Source organism: Vipera berus, assembly GCF_964194415.1.
Source record: "Vipera berus genome assembly, chromosome: 14".
Lineage (NCBI taxonomy): Eukaryota > Metazoa > Chordata > Lepidosauria > Squamata > Viperidae > Vipera > Vipera berus.
In genome coordinates, this window is record NC_138217.1 from 4,799,140 (window position 1) to 4,824,867 (window position 25,728).

General features: G+C 44.7%; 1 protein-coding gene across 1 annotated transcript in view; it reads left to right on the forward strand.

Moving 5' to 3' along the window:
• LOC308674551 (transmembrane protein 132B-like) overlaps positions 1 to 25,728 on the forward strand; it is a gene marked incomplete at its 3' end in the record, with an annotated part of 54,822 nt that overhangs the window by 13,101 nt on the left and 15,993 nt on the right. Inside the window, exon 2 of the mRNA XM_081339128.1 lies at positions 16,485 to 16,628. Within this exon, the coding sequence (XP_081195254.1) occupies positions 16,485 to 16,628 (144 nt within the window). The remainder of the gene's footprint in view (positions 1 to 16,484; positions 16,629 to 25,728) is intronic.

A 25,728-nucleotide genomic window follows, 5' to 3' on the forward strand; every position in this document is an offset into this window, starting at 1 on the left:
GAGATTAAAAAACTGTGGATCGATCAGATCTATGATCCATTTGTTGTCTACAGCATCCAGAAGAGTATACAACACCATAGTTCAACATTCACCACCTACCTTGTTTCTTCAAATTCCAACTTTCCACTTCATGGAAGGTGATTGTTGCTTGCCTCATTTTGATCTGTCTAGATATAAATGCAGCAGAGAAGCTGGATGTATTTTTCCCCCCAAGGCCTTAATGGCTGTCCTACCACATGCTAATCGGCAATGTATTTCTTGATTGCTAGAGCCTTGAACGTTGATCATTGATTATTAAAGGAAGATGCTCTCCACGACTCTGGTATTTTTTTAAGGCTGGTTAATACCTGTTGTCACTAATTTGACCTTTGTTATATTAGTCCCATCCCCCCCCCCGCCACCACCATCCTCCTTGTCTCTCATTACTGAAACTAGCAAATCATTTCCATTCCATCAGAATAGTGTAATTAGCACAGCACGGATGATAGATATGTCTAACTCCCAATTTTAATAGCACATACATTTTCTTCCAATCAAGCTTCCTTTCATATATACATCCAGCATTTAGTTTGACTAAAAAAGGACAGAGAATATATCCCCTTGTCTCTCTCTGCCAACCTGGAGCCAGTTTCACCACGTTTTCACTCTGGACTGTGGTTTTCTACCTCATGCTTAAGGACAAAGGACATTCCACACCTTGACCCATTCAACACAATCAAAGGCCTTTTTTATCATTAATGAAACACATATGGAGGGGAGGGTTGTGTGTGTGTGTGTGTGTGTGTGTGTGTGTGTGTGTGTACAAGGGCTATTTTTTAGCTTTATCAATTATACAGCATGAGTTTGAAGTAGCTGGAGGAAAGAGCAAGGGAAGACGTTGGGCAATAAAATAGCTTTTCAGTGTCCAGCACAAAGCCTGTTTGGTGAAGAATGCGTCCCGTTCTTTTCACTATTTCTTCCTGTCTTTCCAAGCTTAGCTTGGTGCAGGGAGAGGCGATAATGAGGGGGCTGAACATATTAGAGAAAGCCACAAGGATGCCTCCCTTGAAGCATTGTGTCACTTTACAAATCAACAATAACCTCTTATGAATGACTTCCATGTAATCATCTTGGATAGAATATACATTTTGCGCACTTTTAAAGAAAAGACTGGGATGGATGCAGAAAAACACCCAAGCAAGCCTCTACTTGATTCAATCATGCCAATTCATTCTTGGATTTAAGGGAAAAAAACAAACTAAAAACAAAATAACAAAAACGAAGGCGAATCAACAAGCCCAGACTCTGAAGCAGGATGAGTATAAGTGAAGTTTTGCAGGAGAAAAAAAAATCAGTAAGGGAAAGAATAATAATAAAATTAAGGCTTGGGTCTAAACTGAAGTCCTCCTTCATAAAAAAAGGGAGGGAAGGAAAGAGAGAGAGAGAGAAAGAGAGAGAAGAAAGGAAGAAAGTCAAGGAAAAGAAGGAAGGAGACAAAGAAAGAGAAGGAAGGGAAGAAGGAAAAGAAAAGGAAGAGAAGGGAAGGGAGAAAGGGAGAAAAGGAAGGAAGGAGGAAGGAAGGAAGGAGGGAGGGAGGGAGGGAGGGAGGAAGGAAGGAATCCAGCATACAAATAGGCCTGAACAAACAGGTGGAAGATTTACAGTGAAAGTAAAGAAGAGAAAAAAGAATCTCCATGCAAAGCAAGACTGTGAAGGAGGAAGGAAAAGCACGGCTGGGATTGAGAAGTGGGCCGATGGTGTTTACATGTGTCCTTTCCGGGGATGGATAACACAATCCAAAATCTGCCCTGGGAGAAAAGTCGCTCTAGTCTTGCAAAGTCCAATTTGCACCGTCTGCGTTCTTCTGATTTCACTGGCACTTTTCCTCTGGACAAGAGGGACGCGGTGGCTCAGTGGGTTAGGACGCTGAGCTTGTCGATCAGAAGGTCGGCAGTTTGGCGGGTCGAATCCCGAGTGCCGCGTAACAGAGTGAGCGCCTGTTACTTGTCCCAGCTTCTGCCAACCTAGCAGTTCAAAAGCACATAAAAATGCAAGTAGAAAAATAGGGACCACTCCGGTGGGAAGGTAACAGCGCTCCGTGCGCCTTTGGCGTCTAGTCATGCCGGCCACATGAACACGGAGACGTCCTGGGACAAGCGCTGGCTCTTCGGCTTTGAAACGGAGATGAGCACCGGCCCCTAGAGTCAGAAACGACTAGCACGCATGTGCGGGGGAACCTTTACCTTTACCTTTCCTCTGGACGCTGCTGGCGAGAATGGCAATGGCTTTGGAGACCTCCTAATCATTATAACATATATATTAAAGGATTCTCATAAAACTGCCTCCAGACAACGGAAAAAAGTAAGAGACGCATTCAGCCAGAAATAAAGAAAAGCCGGTTGGGGCAGCAGCAGCTTTTGAAGGATTTCCTGCCTGGGTCTTAGCCTGCTTTGAAATTAATATTTTGTCAGAGGAGGCTGGAAGGGGGGTGGGTAGGTGGGTGGGATGAAAAAGGAAGGGGATTTAACAGAGGGAGGTCTTCTGTCCCCCCCCTCCCCCATTCCTCACCCCCCCCTAATTTCCCCATCAGGCCATCTCCTTCAAGGGCTGTCAACATTTGAGTGAGCGGAGGAATGTTTTGGAAAAACCACTTAGGGAATCTGTCTCCTGAAGAACAAGATATCTATCAGCAACAAATTATCATTATCATCATCTCACTTTGGATTAGTTTAGCATTAGAGGGAGAGGGCCGGAGGAAGGCGTGATAACAGCCTCTGCCAGCATGAGAGATCAAGTAAATATCTCAGCAAAGCTCCCCGCTGGCTTATCCAGAGAGACCAGCAAGGTACTTGCTTTGCTTCCCCTTGCGATTACGAGAGAGCAGAATCTTGCTCCCAATTTATATCTTCCTTCCTCCCCTCCCTCTCCTTCCTTTCTTCCTTCTCTCTTTCTCACTCTTCACTAATTTTCTTTCTTTCCCTCCTCCCTCCCGTCTTTCCTTCCCTCCCTCTCCTTCCCTCCTTCTCTCTTTCTTTGTTTCCTTCTCTTTCTCATCCTTCACTAATTTTCTTTCTTTCTTTCTTTCTTTCTTTCTTTCTTTCTTTCTTTCTTTCTTTCTTTCTTTCTTTCTTTCTTTCTTTCTTTCTTTCTTCCTTCCTTCCTTCCTTCCTTTCTTTTTTCCTTCCTTCCTTCCTTCCTTCCTTCCTTCCTTCCTTCCTTCCTTCCTTCCTTCCTTCCTTCCTTCCTTCCTTCCTTTCTTTCTTTCTTTCTTTCTTTCTTTCTTTCTTTCTTTCTTTCTTTCTTTCTTTCTTTCTTTCTTTCTTTCTTTATTTCCACCCTCCCTATCCTTCCTTCCTTCCTTCCTTCCTTCCTTCCTTCCTTCCTTCCTTCCTTCCTTCCTTCCTTCCTTCCTTCCTTCCTTCCCTCCCTCCCTCCCTCCCTCCCTCCCTCCCTCCCTGTCTTTGGCAAGCATGATTAAACTCTTCTTTTCATCTTTCTTGTCCTCTGGGACCGTTATCTTTGCCATCTTTGCTCTTTTTTCCCTTTTACCTTGTTTTCCTGTTTTTCTGAACTCTTGTAAACTGCCCAGAGTCCCTGGGAGTCAGGTGGCATATAAACTGAATAAAGAAATAATCCAAGTTTTTGCAGCTAATGTTTCAAGGAACTGCGTAAAGGGTGAACCTGGCCAATGAAAGATTTGCCTGTTTCATTTTTACACACTACAACCGTTTTCACTCTAAGGGGGAAAAAAAATAGAAGACAAATTGAAAAGAGATCAGATGGTCCACCTCAAGCGTCCTGCGCTTTCTTCCCTGCTGCTTTCCTGGTTTGTTCGCTTGTCCAAATGGTGCCTCATTATGGAGAGGGATCAGTTTCAACAGATTGGACCATCAAAATACTGCAGTTCATTCTTTCACAAGGAAAGGCCAGCCCTTCAGGGCATCACGTTTTCCCCGCTTGCCTTCCCATTGGGACCTTCCGGGGCATAACTGGTGGGGAGGATTTCTCTTGCCAGAGAAAAATTAATATTAAATCACATGAGGAGAGAATCAGAGAGAGACAGACAGGTGAATTATATTCCCTTAGGCTCGTTTCACACACAGAGATCTTACAAGTGGGAGATTACAGCATTATTTCAGGTGGAAGTCACCGTTTGCCTAATGGAATTGATCGCGCCACAGAATACTAGCAATTAACCTAAGCTGCAGATAAAGTCTGCAAAGAGATAATACAGTTGGGCAACCTTCCTCCATAAAAGTGATGGGAGATTCTTGCAAAGAATATAGAATAGAATAGAATAGAATAGAATAGAATAGAATAGAATAGAATAGAATAGAATAGAATAGAATAGAATAGAATAGAATAGAATAGAATAGAATAGAATAGAATAGAATAGGAAGGGACCTGGGAGGTCTTCTAGTCCAGCCCCCTACTCAAGCAAGAGAATCTACACCATCACAGACAGATGAATGTCCAGCCTCTTCTTAAAAATCTCCAATGATGGAGCACCCATGATTTCTGGTGGCAAAGCTGTTCCACTGGTTGATTGTCCTCACTGTCAGGAAATTTCTTCTTAATTCCAGGTTGCTTCTCTCCTTGATCAGTTTCCAACCATTGTTTCTCGTCCTTCCCTCTGGTGCTCTAGTGAACAACCTGGCCCCCTATGCTTTGTGGCAGCCCCTCAGATACTGGAAGACTACTATCATGTCTCCCCTATTTCTTCTTTTCTTTAGACTAGCCAGACCCAAGTTCCTCAGCTGTCCTTCCTATGTTTTGGTCTCCAGGCCTTTAATCATCTTAGTTGCTCTTCTCTGATTTTTTCCCCCCAAACTCTCAACATTTTTTTGTGATATGGTGACCAAAATTGGCTACAGTATTCCAGGTGTGGTCTTACTAGGGTTTTGTAAAGCAGTACTAATACTTTGTGTGATCTTGATTCTAGCCCTCTGTTTATACAATTCAGGATTGTATTAGCTTTTTTGGCTGCTGCTGCGCACTGCTGGCTCATGGTCAAGTGATCATCCATTTGGACTCCAAGGTCCCTCTCACGGTTACTGTTTTTGAGCCAGGTTTTGCCTAATCTGTACTTATACCTTTGGTTTTTCCTGCCTAAATGTAAAACTTTGCTTTTCTCCACATTGAAACTCATTTTGTTGGACAGGGGCCATTGTTTGTCAAGATCTTTTTGGCTCTTGAGTTTGTCTTGTGGGGTGTTGGGGTACTCCTGTTAGTTTGGTGTCATCTGCAAATTTGATGAGTTCCCCTTCAATTCCCTCATCTAAGTCACTGATGAAATATGGATGTTGTGATTCAGGGTCAGCCTGTGGGTTTGGCAGTTGGGTCGGACGATTCAGAGGAGGAGGAGGGGGGTGTTGGAGAGCTTGCTGAGAATAATATTGAGGCTCCACAGAGCCCTCAGCCAGGCCCCTCCCATCTGGTCACGACGCAGACCCAGCTATGTGAGCCTGACAGCGTGGATGAAGATGACCCACAGCTGGCCCTGTTCAAGGACGCCCGACGCAGGAGGCAGTCAATTAGGAGTAAACAGAGGAAGGCAATGGGGCTCCTCGGAAGGAGGCAGAGAGAAGCCACGCCCTGAACTCTATATAAGGGGAATGTGTGGGAGGGCTGGTTTGCTGAAGGCAACCGCTTGGATAGTTCCTGTTTCTTAAAGCTCCTGTTTCTTGGTTTGTCTTGTTCCGTTTGTTTTTGTGGTAATAGATTTGGCAGGCGTAATTCCAGCCTCTTGCCTTTTTGTAAAAGGGGTTGTCCCTGCCTTTTCTGCAGGGCTGGTAGCAGGCTGGTACAGAACAATGGAAGAGTACTGGGCCTAAGATGGAGCCTTGTGGTACCCCACTGCTTACTTCTCTCCGTGTGGATGTGGTGCCATTGAGGACGACTCGTTGAGTACGGTTTGCCAGCCAGCTACAGACCCACCTGGTGGTGATGTTGTCTATTCCACCTTTTTCTAGTTTGGTAATTTGTACTCGTCAAGGTCAGATAGGTGTTCTCTTACCATTTTCTTGCGTAATTTTTGTTTCTAGTTTGCAGTGTTTTTTTGTTTTTTTTTGGTATGTTGGGCTTCCAGAAGGAATGGACTTCAACCCCTTTTCCTCCAGCACGTCGTTCTTTCAATGGGTCTCAGCGATCTTGAATGTGAAGTCTTCTCCAAGCAAAGTTGATTAAAACGTGGCTTGTCCTTAATTCTTAGGTCAACCCCTGATGACTTCATGAATGCACTCTAGTTTTCTTGACGGTGGTTTTTTTTTTAATTCCATTTATATCCCGCCCTTCTCCGAAGACTCAGGGCGGCTTACAAGCTTAGCAGTAGCCTTCATTCTATGTATATGCCTGCTTATTAGGGCTTTCACGCCCCCCCCAAGCGGCATTATTAGAAAGTCAGCTTAATTGCCCCCAACAATCTGGGTCCTCATTTTACCTACCTGGGAAGGATGGAAGGCTGAGTCAACCTTGAGCCTGGTGGGACTCGAACCTGCACTAATTTCAGGCAGCTGGTGTTACTTAAGGAGGCATTAGCCCACTGCTCCACCAAGGATCTGTTTTCTGATTCTCTTCCAGTGGCAAGTTTGAGTTCCTAGTTTATCCCGCACACCTAGGAATTTTTGGAGTGGTCTTCCATTCAAGTACTAACCAATTCTGAGTTTTCTAAGATTGGCTAAAGTCAGATGGATGCTGCCATGCAGTTAAGCTGCCAAGCCTGTTGGTTAGTACTCAGCCTTGGCTTCCTCGTCGCCTCTTCAGGCGGCATCCAGAGTTAATGCCTTGCAATTAAACCAAATATTCCCCCCCCTCTTTTCATACTACTGATGGGGGAAAAAAGTTTCTTTTCATTTCGTGAATGCATAATCTCATTTATAAATCCCCCAATTATTGGCAATGAGCGTGGCAACCTTTAAACTGCATCTTGGCAGCCCGGAAGAGAAAATTGTCTAAACACAGAGGCCAAAGTGGCAAGTTAAAATGTGTACACACACTACATCTGACTCACAATGGCCAGAGTAGCAGAAAAATAAACATACGGTAGCTTTTTTTTTTTTAGCTTTTGCTCAAAATTGCCGTTCATTAATATGTATTTGAATCCCGAAAACGCCATTCAGCCCAGAGGAGAAAGTACGCTAAGGAGAAATTACGGTGGCTTATAATCATTTTAGCAAAGCATCTAATTTAGATATTAAGCTTGCTTAACAGATGTATGTTGCTTTGCTCTTTGATTGTGAGGGGTGCAGGAGTGGGGAGCAGAGGGCAGGGAATAATTGAGTAAAAGAAGGGAGTTGAGCACACACACACACACACACACACACACACTGAGAGAGAGAGAGAGAGAGAGAGAGAGAGAGAAACACACATAAGCACACAGATAACTTCCTCTATCATTTGCATTTTGAGAAGTTGTCTCACAAAGTCTGAATGGGGAGTTGACCAAACAGCATATTTACATTTTGTTAGACACACATCTTAAAGAAGAAAGGCCCATTATAACAGAAATAGTTCGATGTCGCATTTGTAAAAGAATCCTATTTTTCTCTAAGGCAGGGGTGTCAAGCTCAATTTCATTGAGGGCCGCATCAGCATTGCGGTTGCCCTCAGGGGGCCGGGTGGGTGTGGCCTGGGTGGGCGTGGCCTACTGGGTGGGCGTGGCTAGAGTGCGTATGGCCTACTGGGTGGGCGTGGCCAGCTCTACATCATTCGCATCAAGGGTGCCTATGGGGGCCTGGGCAGGAGTGGGACAGATCTGGGGGTCTCTGGCAGAAGGAGGGTCTCTGGGCCGGGGCCAAGGCAGTGGGGGCCGTTTCCTCCCTGTTTCCAGGATGGCTTCATGGGCCACATGAAACCACTTTGCGGGCCGGCTCCGGCCCCCAGGCCTTGTGTTTGACATGTCTGCTCTAAGGAATAGACATAAATAATCCAGATCAATTAGGTCCCTTCTTCACCAAAGCCAGCAATTTCAGTAAAACCCCCAATTTGCCAGCTGAATACAGAAGTCTCTTGCCTTCTTTCTTGATTGGCAAAAGTATCCTGCTGGTTTCATGAGACCGCTGCTTGATTTTAGTAACTTCTTTAAGTGTAAAGTCAGGAGATGTCTTTGTAGCATGGTAGTGTTGTTTGCATGAAAGGTGTGCTGAGCCTGCAAAGGTAGGATCCTATAATGATAGTACCGGAACAAGGCAATTGTCCATTTCAAGTCTAGGTTCCAGATATCAATGGTGGCCACCAAATTGCATCATGAATATTCAAGAAAGACGTGGCGGTGGAATCTACCTGCTGATATCCAGACTCACAATCTTGATCAAAAGTAGGGATTGCCCGTAAATACATGTCTGCTTGTGGGGTCCTTGGTGGTCCCTGAGCTTGATTGCTTTCTTGCAGATGTTCTAAGCACTGATGATGTTCCCTAGTTAGGTAATGAAACATCTGGAAGAAAACCTCCAAGCTCAAGATGTCAAGTTTCCGACGTGTGGGCTTTTCAAGTGACTCTGAGGCATTGTTTACCTTAAAAGTCCTTTATTAGACTAATACACCGGCAAATGCTTGCTCGAAGGAAGCTGGAATCTGAAATCTCCGCCCTCTTGCACAATATATTAAAACACAATTCTCCACCTTTCTAATTTTGTCATTAATCATAAGGTAAAGGTTCCCCCGCACATGCGTGCTAGTCGTTTCCGACTCTAGGGGCCGCTGCTCATGTCCGTTTCAAAGCCGAAGAGCCAGCGCTTGTCTGAGGACGTCTCCGTGGTCATGTGGCCGGCATGACTAGACGCCAAAGGCGCACGGAACGCTGTTACCTTCCCACCGGAGTGGTCCCTATTTTTCTACTTGCATTTTTACGTGCTTTCGAACTGCTACGTTGGCAGAAGCTGGGATGAGTAACAGGCGCTCACTCTGTTACACGGCACTCGGGATTCGACCCGCCAAACTGCCGACCTTCTGATCGACAAGCTCAGTGTCCTAAACCACTGAGCCACCGCATCCCCCCATTAATCATATTCTCCAATTAATTTAAAGAATCAGTTTCCCTTCCGTTAGAAAAACCCGCCAAGCTCTTATCTTCTTTAGCTAGAGATGGCCTTGAAGATACAATCCTCCTCTTCCCACCTCCCAACTTTAAACGGAATCTCTTAAAGCAATACACAAGTTTAACATATGAAATGGCTACTTCTTCACCTCTTGTCAAGCAATAACATTCGATGTTAGCAGCGTTGACACAGAGATCACCAAGGATGCCACAGTATTCCTCCTCCTCCTCCTCCTCCTCCTCCTCCTCCTCCTCCCAAACCCCATTCCCTTCTAGCACTGATGATGTTCCCTAGTTGGGTAATGAAACATCTGCAAGCAAACCACCAACTTAGAGATCGCTAACAATTCCATGATTGAACCCCAAGCTACAAATATCCTCTTCTGCTGGCACAGTTTTGCTTCTAAAGCCTGGCCTTCTGGCTTTTTTCTTTTTCCGATTCCAGCTTCCTATGCTGTAGAAAACATAAGGATACCTGTGACTCAGCAGATATTGCTGACTCTAACTAGCCGCAGGTTGCACCCTACAGAATGATAGATTTATAGCGCCACAACACCTGGAAGGCCACTACTTTTCCATCTCTGCTTTGAAGGTCTTCACTGGTCTCCTGGAGTAGGACAAGTCATTCTCAGAAGTAGCGTCAAGTGATGGGGAAAATCCACAGTTGTTGACAAACAGTCTTTATACTTGAGGCCCTGTGATTTCCTGAAAACTGTCTTTTGGAGAAATGAAAAATGGGTTAAAAATGAGGAGTGCCTCAAGTCTACATGGACATACTCCTCTTTGCATCTCAGAGTGTCTTTGTCCTTTCTCCTACCTGCATATTTCTTTTTTGTGCTATTCTTGGACAAGAGATTCGGGCTGCCCAAACTAGACAAATCTCCAAAGCTGCCTAATACCAAGTCAAACCATGATCCCAATTTCTTGGCTTGAACTATGAGATCTGTGTCCTCACAGCACACTAACCTACGATAATTTGAACAATAGTATATGGAATTAATTCAATTGCTTTTAAGGGTGTTCATTCCCCGCAAATCACAAGCTATTTAGCCTAGCTTGTGGGTCAAACTCAACCACCATATGGCAGAGAATTCCTAGTGTTTCAGATGAAATTTTTTTTTTGGGGGGGGGAGGTATCAGGACTTGTCCCTCAGTCCTTCTGCATGTACGGCATTTGATTTACTGCTAAGTTATAGACCCGAAGGCTAATCCTGGTTGCTGTGGTTTAGGTTATAGTCCATCTGGCCAACTTTGTGCAAAGCCACTAGTCTCCGCCTGGTTGCCGGTATGGTTCCTACAGAATCCTTCTCATTCAGTAGCACTCACAAGCCCAAATTATTTGGGCCTGGTGCCACACTTCCTGATTTAATAGAGTAGCTTCATTAATGTCCTGGATAATCCCCACTCTTGGCTGATCCATCCTTTGTGTGAACGGAGGAGAAAGAGAAGCAATCAACATTTGAATTGGATTTTGAGCAAGCTTTTAGGGGGGACCTCCTGGCCCCAATTGACCACAGGAGCCATCTGACAGTCAGTTCATCTTCAGGTGCCCATAAAGGCTTAAATAAAGCCATTATTCCCTGCTGCGAATGTCTGTAGTTTCCAATTCTTCCTCTGGAGTTTTCCTCTTGGTGGTCTAATCAGCTTTAGGTTTTAATTAAGCAGCTGTCATTGGCTTCCTAGTTCTGTTGTGACCTGCTGTTGTATTAAATTTTAATGGAGCCAAGGCTGAATCCGAAGTAGGTGTCTTCCGACAACAAAGCAATCTCATTAGCAGGTTACAGTTGTAATTAAGAAGAGTCTGCCGAAGCACTCACCCAGAGGAAGAATGAGGAATAAGCACCGAGGTCATTATTAAGGCAGGACAGAGCGGGCCTGCTCCCTTCTGACAGGAATAAAATTCATGTTCAAAGTGCACTTTTTATGGGAAAATACAGCGTTGGAACAACTTCACTGTGATTTCTAACTTCCCTACGGGATGTGTCTTCTGCAAAGTTTAGATGTATGAATTTCATCTCCGGTCCACTTCAGTTTCAAATATATTCTATTAAAAATCCCTGCGGTTCGTTTTCATTTTTTTAAAAAAAAAATTTCCCCTCCATCTATCATTTGCAAAGAGCACGGATGTTCTTACGTGCCAGTTCCTCAATTTTTGTCATTCCATGGTATCTGCGTATTGGCTTGCAACGTTAGCCATTATGTGGGTGGGAAATGACCCTTAGCAGTCTTACGGCTAGTTGTAAGCGGGTTAGGAGATAAGTCAGGATAGGCAGAATACAGCCAAGCAAGGGTATGGCTTCAACAATTTGTTGTAATTTGAGGACTACCTGCTTTGTAGGTCTCTAAATGCTTTGGATAAAACTTTACCTTGGGCTAGAGGGATCCATTGCAGGCCTCTGAAATGTCCAACCAAATCTTGCCCAGATCAAGACACCAAAAAGAATATTTTGACCTGACTATTTTGTAAAGTCTTTGCATTCATATCTAATTAGGGGGGCCTTTGCCCAGGTTCGCCTGGTGCGCCACTTGCGGCCCTATCTGGACCGGGATGCCTTGCGTACAGTCACTCATGCGCTCATGACTTCTCGTCTAGACTACTGTAATGCTCTCTACATGGGGCTGCCCTTGAAGTCCACTCGGAGACTCCAACTGGTGCAGAATGCAGCCGCGCGAGTTGTGCTGGGGGTTTCCCGATACTCCCATGCTACACCTTTGCTCCGCGAGCTGCATTGGCTGCCGGTTGCCCTCCGGGTGAGATTCAAGGTGTTAGTAATGACTTACAAAGCCCTACATGGCATGGGTCCGGATTACCTACGGCAACACCTGCGGCCGGCGTCAACTTCCCTCCGCCCTGTGCGTTCCCACAGAGAGGGCCTCCTCAGGGTGCCTCCGATCAGAGAATGTCGATTGGTGGCCCCCAGGGGGAGGGCCTTCTCTGTGGGCGCACCAGACCTATGGAACCACTTGTCGGTTGAGCTCCGGATGGCCCCCGACTTTCGCTCCTTCCGGCGCGATCTAAAAACGTATCTATTTGAGCAGTCTGACCTGGTCTGATGGGTTAGGGTTGGGGTTTTAAATACGTCTTAATTATTGTTTTAACCTTGGGCATTTATTTAATCGCTTTTAACTTTTGTATCCTGTTCTGTATTTATTGCCCTGTACACCGCCCTGAGTCCTTTGGGAGAAGGGCGGTATAAAAATATAATAATAAATAATAAATAAATAAATAATTCCACCACAGGGTTTCCCCCCCCTTTCTCTCTTCTCCCTCCCTCCCTCTCTTTTTCTCTCCTAGATGTGCAGATCAAGGCTGTGTTTGTTTGTTTGTTTGTGAAAAAACAATCTGTCAGCCTACTGAGATGACATGATACTTGATTCCAGGATCTCAAAGACTGACTCGCAGGCTGTTCAAAGCTCTGCTGTTCCGATTATTGGTCTTCCTAACTGGTTTGAATCCTAGCCAAGCTTGTCTCTGTTCAATAATATCCTCTTTTCTGCATGTTCCCCCGTGTTAACCCCGTAAGCTTTAGAGAAACCTCTGCATTTGAAGAAAGTGTTCTAACAATCATCTCCCTTCCCTTTGTTGAATCCTGTTGGGAAACTGCCAGCCAGGCTGGAAGGAGGGGTCAAATGGGGACCTAGCTTGGAGTTCTTGCACAGGCTCAGGGGGCATAAGCCTGACCTTCCTCAAGACTAATCAAACTTTACCTGGTTCTTCCCAGGAGAAGGGAGGCTGTCTGGAGAGAGTCTTGTAACATAGGTAAAAGTTCTTCTGTGAACTTCATTTAAAACAGAGGATATAGTCAGAGTCAATCTTGAAATTTCCACTTTCCATTTTCATGTGGAGTCAAATGCAGAAATACATAATCTTTCCATTTTTACTAGTTATCTCTGCATGGTGCTTGTGTGTGTGTGTGTGTGTGTGTGTGTGAAAGAGAGGGAGGGAGGGAGGGAGGAAAGGAAGGAAGGAAGGAAAAGGAGGGAGGGAGGAAGAAAGGAAGGGGAGAGGGAGGGGAAAGGAAGGAAGGAACAAAGGAAGGAACGAAGGAAGAGGAGAGGAGAGGGGGAGGGAGGGACGGAGGAAAGGAAGGAAGGAAGGAAGGAAGGAAGGAAGGAAGGAAGAGGAGAGGATAGGAGAGGGGGAGGGAGGGACGGAGGAAAGGAAGGAAGGAAGGAAGGAAGGAAAAGGAGGGAGGGAGGAAGAAAGGAAGGGGAGAGGGAGGGAGGGAGGGGGAAGGAAGGAACAAAGGAAGGAATGAAGGAAGAGGAGAAGAGAGGGGGAGGGAGGGAGGGAGGGAGGAAAGGAAGGAAGGAAAAGGAGGGAGAGAGGGAGGAAGAAAGAAAGGGGAGAGGGAGGGAGGGGGAAGGAAGGAAGGAACAAAGGAAGGAATGAAGGAAGAGGAGAAGAGAGGGGGAGGGAGGGAGGAAAGGAAGGAAGGAAGGAAGGAAGGAAGGAAGGAAAAGGAGGGAGGGAGGAAGAAAGGAAGGGGAGAGGGAGGGAGGGGGAAGGAAGGAACAAAGGAAGGAACGAAGGAAGAGGAGAGGAGAGGGGGAGGGAGGGAGGAAAGGAAGGAAGGAAGGAAAAGGAGGGAGGGAGGAAGAAAGGAAGGGGAGAGGGAGGGAGGGAGGGAGGGAGGGAGGGGGAAGGAAGGAAGGAACAAAGGAAGGAACGAAGGAAGAGGAGAGGAGAGGGGGAGGGAGGGAGGAAGGAAGGAAGGAAGGGGACCAACCTCCTTTGAGAGTAAAGATGGTGCTTTTTGGATGCCTGGATAATGAAACATATTAATATTTTACAGAAATGCAGATCAAAATTCTGATTGTGCTACCACTACTATTAAAACGGGCAGCAACAATCCCACTGATGGTGATGCGTTTCCTCTCTCGCATTCTTCATCTTTTGTTTTTTTTTTAAAGAAAAATCCTGTCCTCTCGGCACCAGATGTCAGCTGGGAAGGGATAAACTCCCAACGTCCCCGATGAGCATAATGCAGTCATGGGGGGGGGGGAGGGGGGGGCGGAGGAGAGGGAAAGAGGCACTAAGCATCTGGGAGGGAAGAATGCTTAGTTTTCCTTCCTTGCACTTTTCTCCTTTCAAAGATCATCCCTATTTATCCGCAGCCTGGAGTCAGATGTTTAAATCCTTTGGAAAATCAAATGCTAAACCACACATTTCTGCATAAGCGGGATGATGTGCAGATTGCAAGGCGCCGCCCCGTGTGAAAGGAACTCAAAATGTGGATTTCAGCGCTTGTGAAGTTAATGCGGTCCCATTGATCAGGGTAGCAGAACTCGGGATAGGATCAAGCACGTAAAAAATGCGAGTAGAAAAACAGGGACCGCTACGGTGGGAAGGTAACAGCACTCCGTGCGCCTTTGGCGTCTAGTCATGCCGGCCACATGACCACGGAGACGTCCTTGGACAAGCGCTGGCTCTTCGGCTTTGAAACGGAGATGAGCACCGGCCCCTAGAGTCGGAAACGACTAGCACGCATGTGCGGGGGAACCTTTACCTTTACCTTTACCTTATATATGTGATGCATGTCAAGGACCTTGTTTGTTGCGGCAACACACGCCACAATGGAGGCTGGCTTTGCACGTGTGTCAATGCGCTCCTATAAACTGGTCTGTTTCCTTTCCAACTTCAATAGCCTGGATGGGTCGATCCACCCATCCCAGTGGCAGATGGCACTTGAAATGGAGTGTTTCTCCTTTATTTTGCAGCCATGTATATGGCTGTAGTGAGTTGCAGAAGAACTCATCACTCACCGTGAGGTCCAGATCCCATGTCTTAATTACAAATATTGCTTTCCTGGAGCAAAGGCCTTAATTCAAGGTTTGTTTTTTTCAAGGTTTCTTGTCCTTCATTTTGCACCTCTCTTCCTCTGCCTATGTCCTGGTGAGAGCGGGGAGCTGGTGTAATTAATCAAATGGCATCCATGGAGATGTGTCAATGAATTCCCCACTAATGGACTCATTAGCGGGCTGCATCTGAGAATGTGTCGAGGAAAAAGCATCGACGGCTTTCTCAGAACTTGCTGAGGAAACGATATGTCTGTGACTTCCTGGCCCTGAGAACGTCTCCAAGTGGCATTTGTCGATGAAGCAGCAAATATATGTATTTTTTAAATTAGCAATCGGTATCAGGGGCGCTGTTGGTACTACAGTGATTTGACAAAAAGAATGAGGGATTTGCTCTCTGGGTTGCCGCTTCTGCAGTGAAGGGAATAAACTTGGCTATAAACCTCTGCAAAGGGGGAATTTAGGAATCAAAGAATAAGAGAGATAAGAGGCAAGTGATTTGGGTAATCTTTCATTTCAGCAATCCGAGGCTGAAAGATAATCTGGTCCCAAAGAACCACAAGGATTAGGTTTATAGGTGACCTGTAGAAACTGCCCTGTGTTGTCATGGTTCCGATGAATGAGACAAATCAAACAAATTGCAGGCATATTATTTATCTAAAAAGTCTTAGTAATGAAACGAAACATCGGCACTCATGGAGGGATGCCAGAATCTGAAATCTCCTCCCCGCAAACCCATCGTAACACACACACAATCCCCGCCCTTTTCTACACATCATAAATCACATTATCCAATTAGTTTTACATATGAGGTTTCACTTCCCATTCTGTACGGGCTTTTGCAATCTTATCACAACTTCTGGGTGATTCCTCCCTCCCAAATGAAGCAATTAAAATAACAGGCTGTCTCTTATATTGTCAGTGCAAAAGCATGTCAATGTTTGCAGTGTTGACATGTGTATTACCGAATCCTGCTAAGGTGGGACTTGAATTGTCTGTAAGTGTCTACGGAGATTCTCAGTCATCCAGGTCATAGTTATCCCAAAGATGCTTTTTCACGAGGCAAACTGGACTTTGTTGTTTTTCTTTGAAGGCGTTTCGCTTCTCATCCAAGAAGCTTCTTCAGCTCTGACCATCCAGTCAGGCCAAACCATTCCCCACCACCCAGTCAGAGCTGAAGAAGCTTCTTGGATGAGAAGTGAAATGTCTTCAAGGAAAAACAAGGAAGTCCAGTTGCCTCGTGAAAAAGCATCTTTGGGATGACCTGACCTAGCGTTATTGTCCATGGATGGTGGTGGAAATATGGAAGGGGAAAGACCATTTCTACATGAGAAGAGACGTAAAAGGATTATAGTCCAGCTCAGTTGAAGGATGCCGAGCTGGGGGAGGTTTCCTTGAACATTTAGTTCCTTTTTCTGGCACAACATATTGATGGTGGCACAACAGTTTTTAAAAATATCCCACCACTTTTTTTTTATCGTGGACAATTTTCTGCTGTTGTTGAGAATCCTAGTTTATTGAGGGCCCTGCTAAATTTAGCAAAGGTCTTGCTGGAATCTTCTCCAGGTCTTTATGATTTCAACCAGAGGATATTGAGGTGGAATCTGACCTTACTTCTGATGGCTACTACTTTATGGACCTGCGTTTTCTTCTTTGTTGTATGCCTGAATAGGATACAGAGATCCTCAACACAGCCATTCTGACGGGCAAGCCAGTGTCTATCCCTGTGAAAGTGGTTGCTGTTGAAGAAGATGGATCCATCAGAGACATCTCCAGCTCTGCTGAATGCAGATCAGCTGATGAAGATGTCCTCAAGGTAAGGCCGCTTCATGAAATTGGAAAGATCCCAGGAATGATTTAGTTGGATGGTTATCAAAGGCTGAAACAGTCTTACAAATCAATAGCTTACTTAGCCAACTACTGAATGATGCAGGTCCCTATCTCTAGAACCTTCATGGAGAACCAGCCTTCTCTCCTGCTTTTAAATATAATTAGCAACATTAGCATGGATGATGTTCCCTAGTTGGGTAATGAAATGTCTACAAGAAAACAACCAAGCTCAGAGACCATCAAGGACTTTACAGGAATGGAAGTATTAGGGAAGAACCAATATTAGTTCCAAAATAGATAGCTCCAATTTGACTATCCATCCATCCATCCATCCATCCATCCATCCATCCATCCATCTCTCTGTCTCTTATCTCTCTCTCTCTCTTCTGTCTATATCCATCCATTTGTCCATCTCTCTACCTCTTCTCTCTCTCTCTCTCTCTCTCTCTCTCTCTCTCTCTCTCTCTTTATCTATCTATCTATCTACAGTGGTACCTCAGTGCTCAACTTAATTGGTTCTGGCGGGGGTGGGGACGGCGTGATGATTACCAAAAACAATGAGTATGAAACAATTTTTTCCCATAAGGAATAATGTAGTGAGTCACATTGCAGGCAACATCGACAAGTTCCAGCTTGTGTGTTGAGTACCAAACAAACGATGAGTACCGGGACAAATTGTTGTTTCAAAATGTGTTGAGTAATAAATTTGATGTGTTTCAAACCAGTTGAGTACCAAGGTACCACTGTATAAAGAATGTATGTATGCATGCATGCATGTACATATCCATCCATCCATTCATCCATCTGCAGGCACTATATTTGTTGCTACGTCTCCTCTCATTCTTACTAAACCAACATACATTTCTTGGAGCCAAGGATATTTTGGTATTATAAGAGTCACCCATCCCTCTCCCAACATCTAAATCACATTAGCTAACAAATCCAATTCCATTGTTAATCCGAGCCAGGTCTAAATAGACTGTGCAAACATGCCAAGTTCTCATGTCTTCACCCGGTAAGATGATAATGTCAACTAATGGCTCTTTTCACTGACATAGAGAAGTGCATGTGTTGACGTGGTACGGTGATAAAACTCATTATTTTCATCCAGATTTTTTCTCCAGTATAGATGTCTGTCACCACGGGGGACCGATCAATTAATTATACGATTATCTGATTCAAATTGACATAAGTGAATGAAGAGGCCTTGAATTCAGAGGGAGGTGTCATTCCAACTCCTTCCTTCTTTGCTCCACCATTCAGTTGCTGATCTTTGATTCTTCCAAAAATTCCTCTTTTCATACCCCCGGGTTATAATAATGATAATAAGTTGGAAGGGACCTTGGAGGTCATCTAGTCCAACCCCCTGCTAAGGCAGGAAACCCTATACCATTTCAGACAAATGGCTGTCTCTTCTTAAAGACCTCCAGTGTTGGAGCGTTCACCACTTCTGGAGGCAGGTTGTTCCACTGGTTAATTGTGCTAACTGTCAGGAATTTTCTCCTTAGTTCTAGGTTGAATTTCTCTCCTTGATGAGTTTCCATCCGTTGCTTCCTGTCCTGCCTTCAGGTGCTTTGGAGAATAGCTTGACTCCCTCTTCTTTGGGCCAGCCCCTGAGATATTGGAAGGCTGCTATCATGTCCCCCCTCATCCTTCTCTTCAGATCTAGATCTATCCCTTGATTTGTTTCTTGGCTTGCCTTATTTCCCCTCCCATCCTCTCATCACGCCATTATGGCAATGAGGGATGTGTTGCAATACGTTCTGTGGTGTTAATTGAGTTTCTAATTTTTTTTTTAACCTGGTGTACTTAGGTGTGACCGAACACTGAGTTTAAACAGCTGGGGAAATGTCATGAAAAAGAATGAGGGAATGGCTGCATTTCTAGACTTGTGATACCTTTTGGTTTGCGTGAATGTAGGTTTCTGAATAACACCGACGTGTTTTGTGGACATTGGAAACATGCATATAAGACATACACAAGTAAGAATTATTACAATGGACACGTGGGAAAAGATTTGGGTGAGGAACGTAAAATTTACGCAAGCCCAAAACCTAAGAGAGAACTTTTATAAAATGTTTTATAGATGGCATTTAGATCCTAAAAAGCTTGCAAGTATGTATCCGAACTATCAACCTAAATGTTGGAGATGTGGTGGCAAAGATGCAATGTATTTTCATATATGGTGGACCTGCAAAAAGGTTAAGGCTTTTTGGATAAAAATTTGGTGGAATATGCAGAAGATCTTCAAGCAAAGGATAAAGTTTTGTCCGCAATTGTTTTTATTGGGCATAATTACAGATGCTACTGTTGTGGACATTAAGTTGATGTTGAATTTAATCACAGCAGCAAGACTCTTAATAGGTCAATATTGGAAAAAGGAGGAACTGCCGACTATAGAAGAATGGACTCTTAAAGTTTCTGACCTGGCGGAAATGGCAAAGATTTCGGCTTATTTGAAAGATCATTCGCAAGAACGTTATATTATGGAGTGGAAAAAGTGGATTGATTATATCCAGAACAAATATGGGACTAAAAAGTTTCATTTAGCATTTGAATAAGTTTTTTCTATTTTCTTTTCTTTAGGTTATATTAGTATTGCTTGTAGTCATTTTATATGAGCTAGAGTGCGATAGACTTAATAGTTTATTGTTGTTAGTATATGGATGTTTATGATTGTTCTTTGTTTTTATACCTTGTACTTAGCTCTGGGAAGTCGGGGGGGGAGGGGGGAATGGGGGGGAGGGATAGGGAGGGTTAGGTAGGGGTGGGTGGAGGGAGGGGGGATTGTTAAAGATAAAAAGTACTGTAAAACTTTTCAATAAAAAAAAGAATTTCCAACAGTATGTCATGATGGGAGTATGTCGAGACACCCATGTGACAGACCTGACTTTATGGCTTTTTTTTTTACAGTAGCAGCAGTTGTTAAACAAATATAGTGGTTGTTCAGCAGTTGTTAAGCAAACCCATTGTCTGCAATGATTCGGGTTGTTGTTGTTTTTTCCGTAAACAGAAAGTAAACTTCTGCTTCTGCCCCCAAATCATCATAAATTGCGATACAATGATGCTGTAAATTGCTATAAATGTGGGCTGGTTGCTGAGCATCCAAAATGCCATAATGTAACTTTTGTCCATGGGGGTGGTGGTAGCCATTGGAACTTTGAATCCAGTTTGTAAGTACCTTTGGGAACAGAACAGAACAGAACAGAACAGAACAGAATAGAATAGAACAGAATAGAACAGAATTTAGAAGAATAGAATAGAATAGAATAGAATAGAATAGAATAGAATAGAATAGAATAGAATAGAAAGATTGTAGAATGGAATGGAATAGAATAGAAAGAGTAGAGTAGAGTAGAGTAGAGTAGAGTACAGAATAGAAAAGAAAAGAAAAGAAAAGAAAAAAGAAAAAAAGAAGAGAAAAGAATAGAAAAGAAAATAAGCAATGGAATGGGAAAGATTGCAGAACAGAATAGAATAGAAAAGAATAGAATAGAAAGATTGTAGAATAGAATAGAAAGAATAGAGTAGAGTAGAGTAGAGTAGAGTAGAGTAGAACAGAACAGAACAGAACAGAACAGAACAGAACAGAACAGAATAGAATAGAATAGAATACTTGGAAGGGACCTTGCAGGTCTTTTAGTCCAACCCTCTGCTTACCATTTCAGACACATGGCTGTCCAATCTCTTCTCAAAAACATCCAGTGATGGAGCACCCACAACTTCTGAAGGAAACCCGTTCCACTGGTTAATTGTTCTGTCAGGAAATTCTTCCTTAGTTCCAGGTTGCTTCTCTCCTTGATTACTTTCCACACGTTGTTTCTTGTCCTGCCTTCAGGGGCTTTGGAGAGTAGCTGGACCCCCTCTTCTTTGGGGCAGCTCCTCAAATATTGGGAGACTGCTATCATGTCAGTAGAAAAAGCCCATCGATAAACATAGGAGAGGTAGCTATGAAAGAAAGAAATTACCTGGGAATTTGAAAACCCAGGACCCAGTTTTTACAGACAACCTTTTGAATCCTGGCGTTCATTTTACTTGCGGTGGGTTGGGTATTTTCCTTTCCTACCCCTTGCCGAGCAAGTTGCAGTAATAAGTCCCATCAGGGAAGGTGCCTGTAATTGCCTAATTTCGTGCTTCTTCACCCCATTAATTTCGTCTCTTGTTGTTCTTTTCTAATTGCTGAAACATGCCGTGTCCTCTCGCCCATGACGAATGGTGTGGCACTCTGAACCTCTGATGGCTGCTTAGCAGATCTTGATGAAGTAGATTGGAAGACGGTGCTTCAGGGGATGAGGCAGGAGGTTGTCCTTCCAGCCTGCCCTTTCTGGGAAAAGAGATGGGAGGATTTGTCTCTGTGCCTGGAAATCCCGACACGATTCTTGACGTCTCTGAATAACAGCCCTTGTATTGGCTTGCCCTGTGTTCGCCTCAGGGTACCAAGGATTCAGATGCTCTTCTCTATGAATTATTGGAATCCTTGCAAGCATGTGTTTGCTTGAGGAGGAGGAGAGGGCAAGGAGAAGTAGGAGGAGAAGGGGAGGGAAGGGAAGGGAGGGGAGAAAGGAAGGAAGGAAGGAAGGAAGGAAGGAAGGAAGGAAGGATTAGAGAATGGGAGGGTAATAGTGGGAGGGAGGGGAGAAGGGAGGAAGGAAGGAAGTATTAGAAGGTTGGCGGGCAATGGTGGGAGGGAGGAAGGAAGGAAGGAAGGATTAGAGGATGGGCGGGCAATGGTGGGAGAGGAAGGAAGGAAGGAAGGAAGGAAGGAAGGAAGGAAGGAAGGAAGGAAGGAAGGAAAGATTAGAGGATGGATGGGCAATGGTGGGAGAGAGGAAGGAAGGAAGGTTCCAAGACTTGCCTCTTTCTGAAAAGGAAGGAAGGAAGGAAGGAAGGAAGGAAGGAAGGAAGGAAGGATGGATTAGAGAATGGGAGGGCAATAGTGGGAGGGAGGGGGGAAGGGAGGAAGGAAGGGAGGAAGGAAGGAAGGAAGGATTAGAAGGTTGGCTGGCAATGGTGGGAGGGAGGGAGGGAGGGAGGAAGGAAGATTCTAAGACTTGCCTTTCTAGGAAGGAAGGAAGGAAGGAAGGAAGGAAGGAAGGAAGGAAGGAAGGAAGGAAGGAAGGAAGGAAGGAAGGATTAGAGGATGGGCGGGCAATGGTGGGAGAGAGGAAGGAAGGAAGGAAGAAAGGAAGGATTAGAGGATGGGTGGGCAATGGTGGGAGATAGGAAGGGAGGGAGGGAGATTCTTTCTGAAAAGGAAGAAAGAAAAAAGAAATTTCTACTTTTTGTGTGTGTGTCAATCCTCCATGGCCAAATCATAACTCAGTCCTAATTATGGTTCCCAAAGCCCCAATCATTCACCCCTCCCACCTACATCCATTGTATTTCTTAACTTGACCCAGCCCTCCAATATTATTCTAATCTCTTGCAAGAAGTTGCAGCTGGAGTTATTTGATCTGCTCTTTCAAGGAGCTGCAATCAACCATGAGATTCCCTACGCAGCGGCTGCGTAGCTCTAATCAGATTCTCCTAAATGTTGCTCGAGCAAAAGTGTTTGGGACTTAATTTACGACACCTGCTTTGGGGCGATAGCGCTCCCTGGGGACACGTCGTTGACACTGACGACAGCAAGCCATCAGCCTGACAAGTAGATGTCATTCTGAAGTAGCGGAGGCTAATTTATGTGACATAAAAGCTCTTGCCTTTGACAGATCCCCAGTTCCTTTCCTCCTTCTGATGAAGAAGTTGTGCGGGAATATGTCATAACAATTACAGTTCCTGTTCCTGTTGCCATCGCTATTCGCTTTTGACTAAACTATGCAGCAGGAGGTTTAAACAATTGACAGGCCACCTCCAAGATTGCAACGAGGTGCAAATATTGTTGCAGGATCTAATCTGAGATGACTACCCGGGACCAAAAGTTTATTATTCCAAGCTTTTGGGCTTGTGCTGCAGCCCATCAGCAGGAAAATTCTCTCTCTCTCTCTCTCCAGAATATGTGCACTGGGCTGTTCTACGCATTGTATTTATATGTTGTCTGGTTGTGTGTAGCTTTTAGTTGTTAATTAGGGTGTTGATGGCTGGCTATTAAATCATTGATTGTTGCTGCTGGGTCCTCAGCTCCCAAGTACCTGATAAGTTGATGATAAATCAGCATGCCTGTTGACTGACAAGACTTCGATCATTCCTCTGGCTATTTTTGTCCCTGCTCGGCCAACAATTGTAGTAGTTGCGGAATTGAATGCATGGCCTTGTTCATTGCAGTGTGAGGCTACCAATGAATTAGGATTTCCTCATTTAACCGCTTGCTTGCAAATATTGTGCCAATCTGGAGTTTAAAAAAAGAGGAAGACATCCTCGGGTCTCATGACATGTGAGTGGATAAATGCCCAGATGACTGTGTCTGCCCCTACTGAGCAAGAAAGAGAGAAAGCAAACAATTAAACGTAAAGATGCTTGAGGTTGTAACAAGTCCCAGTTTGTACTTGGCTCCTAATTCCTTGATTCAAAATACTTTACGTCAGAGCTTCCCAATCTTTCTGGCTTGGCGGCCCGGAAGGAAAGGGAGGAGCAGGGAAATTTGCATGCGTGCAGCCCGTGCACACATGTGGAAATGGGCGCGCACATGGCAGCGGTACTAGCATGTGCGCACATGCGCAAATGGGCAGCACACACCCAGGGACCCCGCGCTGGTGCCTGCACACATGCGCAAATGGGCTGCCAGCGCCTGTGTGACACTGACGGCGGTGCTAGCATCTCCACGCATGTGCAAATGAGTCCGCTAGCATATGTGCGCAGTGCTACTGTGAGTGGGGGGCTCACCAGTATTCCCGGAGCCTGGTGGCCATAGACCATAGATTGGAGACCCCCTGCTTTATGTGGTACTCCAGAATTGAAGAAGCTTCTTGAATGAGAAGCAAAACATTTCCAAGGAAAAACCCAAGAAAGTCCAGTTGCCTTTTGGAAAAGCACTTTGGGGATAACCACGACCTGGAGAATTTCCATAGACACTTCACCCTTTATTTTGTATTATATTTGAGTCTCATACCTGCTTTTACTCAGGTTGTATTTTCTAGTATAATAATAATAATAATTAATAATTAATAATAATAATAATAATAATAATAATAATAATAATAATAATAATAATAATAATAATAATAATAATAATAATAATAATGAGGAGGAGGAGGAGGAGGAAGGGACCTTGGAGGTCATCTAGTCCAACCCCCTGCTGAGGCAGGAAACCCTATACCATTTCAGACAAATGGCTGTCCAGTCTCTTCTTAAAAACTTCCAGTGTTGGAGCATTCACAGCTTCTGGAGCATTCACCACTTTTGTTTTATTGTAAACTGCCTGGAAAGCTTTGGCTGTTGGACCGATGAAACATTTTAGATCAGGTTCCTCAATGCTCCATGGGAAGCGGTGGGCTGCCCACCTCTTCCCCCCCTATAAATCTTCTATGTTGAGCCAGCTTTATTAGCATCATCTCATTTATCCAGAATACCCACTGGCATTGCTGAGGCAGGTCAGTAGGGAGAGTGCAGAGGAGAAATCAGGCTTTAAAAAAAAAAACCCTTAGCGACGCAACATTTATACTAGTTTCACCTAATGAAATGCTGATTCCCCCAGAGCAGGTCTGGGATTTGCAATTAAAAATTGATGGGAAATAAAGCTGCACCATCTGATGGGGATTCGCTGGGTAAACAATGCTTAATCCCGTCTGGGACCCTCGCTCTTAATGAAGAGGCATGCAGATGTTTGCTTAAGCTAACGGTTGTCAGTAAGGCTTAATCTCTAAAAAGTTGAAGGATCAAACTGCTTAGTCTGGAGTGAGCAACGGGGTCTTCGGGAAAAGGGAGGTAAACACCCTTGATCCTCTTTTAGCTCCCAGTAGCAAGCTGGTCTGTGCAGTGCATTTTCGATGGTTACCCAAATATCCAGATGGGCTTATATTATGATGACGATTACTTCACACAACCCTTTTCCTTCTGGAATATAAGTGGTGATCGGCAGGGGGTTGGACTAGAAGACCTCTAAGGTCCCTTCCAACTCTGTTATTCTGTTCTATTCTATCGTGGAAGGAGATGGGATGGTTGGTGGCCTGTCTTGAGCAAGGAACTGGATGTGTTGGTGGCATGGTTGAACGTGAGCAAGGAACTGGGTACATCTAGCCTAATAAAGTAAGGACTAAGGGTGACACGATAGCAGTCTTCCAATATTTGAGGGGCTGTCACAGAGAAGAGAGGAGTTGATCTATTCTCCAAAGCATCTGAGGGGAGGACACGAAGCAATGAATGGAAGATCCTCAAAGAGAAGTCCAACCTGGAAATTTCCTGATAGTGAGAACAACTGATTTAGTGGAATGGCTTGCCTCCAGAATTTGTAGGTGCTCCATCACTGCGGGTTTTCAAGAAGAGATTGGAGAGCCATTTGTCTGGAAAGCTGACTGACTTGAAATTTTCCCCCTCCATCTGCGATTGGACTCAAGACTTTCTCAGGGACCGGTTACAAACAGTGAGGGTCGGGTCTGTTTTATCCACCCCCCCTGAAGCTTTGCACCGGCTCGCCACAGGGCTGCGTGCTTAGCCCCTACCTGTACTCATTGTGCACATATGATTGTGTATCATCTGACCCATCTACTGCGATAATTAAGTTCGCAGATGATACCACCGTAGTGGGTCTTATTAAAGGGGGAGATGAGACAGCATACAGGGGGGAGGTACAAAAACTATCCATATGGTGTTTCAACAACAACTTGCACCTGAACATCGGCAAGACGAAAGAGATGGTGCTAGACTTCCGGAGAAAAAAGGAGGAACTTGCCCCACTTTACATCAGGGGAAGGGACTGTGTGGAGAGAGTTTCCTCCTTTAAATTTCTGGGAGTCTACTTCTGTGAAGATCTTACCTGGAAAGTTAATACAACCCAGGTGGCCAGAAAGGCCCAACAGAGACTTCACTTTCTCAGGGTCTTGCAGAAGAACAGGGTAGAACAACAGATTATGACCCTCTTTTACCAATCTACTATAGAGACCGTCCTCTCGTATGGTATTGTGGTTTGGTGTGCTGGTCTGACAGCCGTGGAT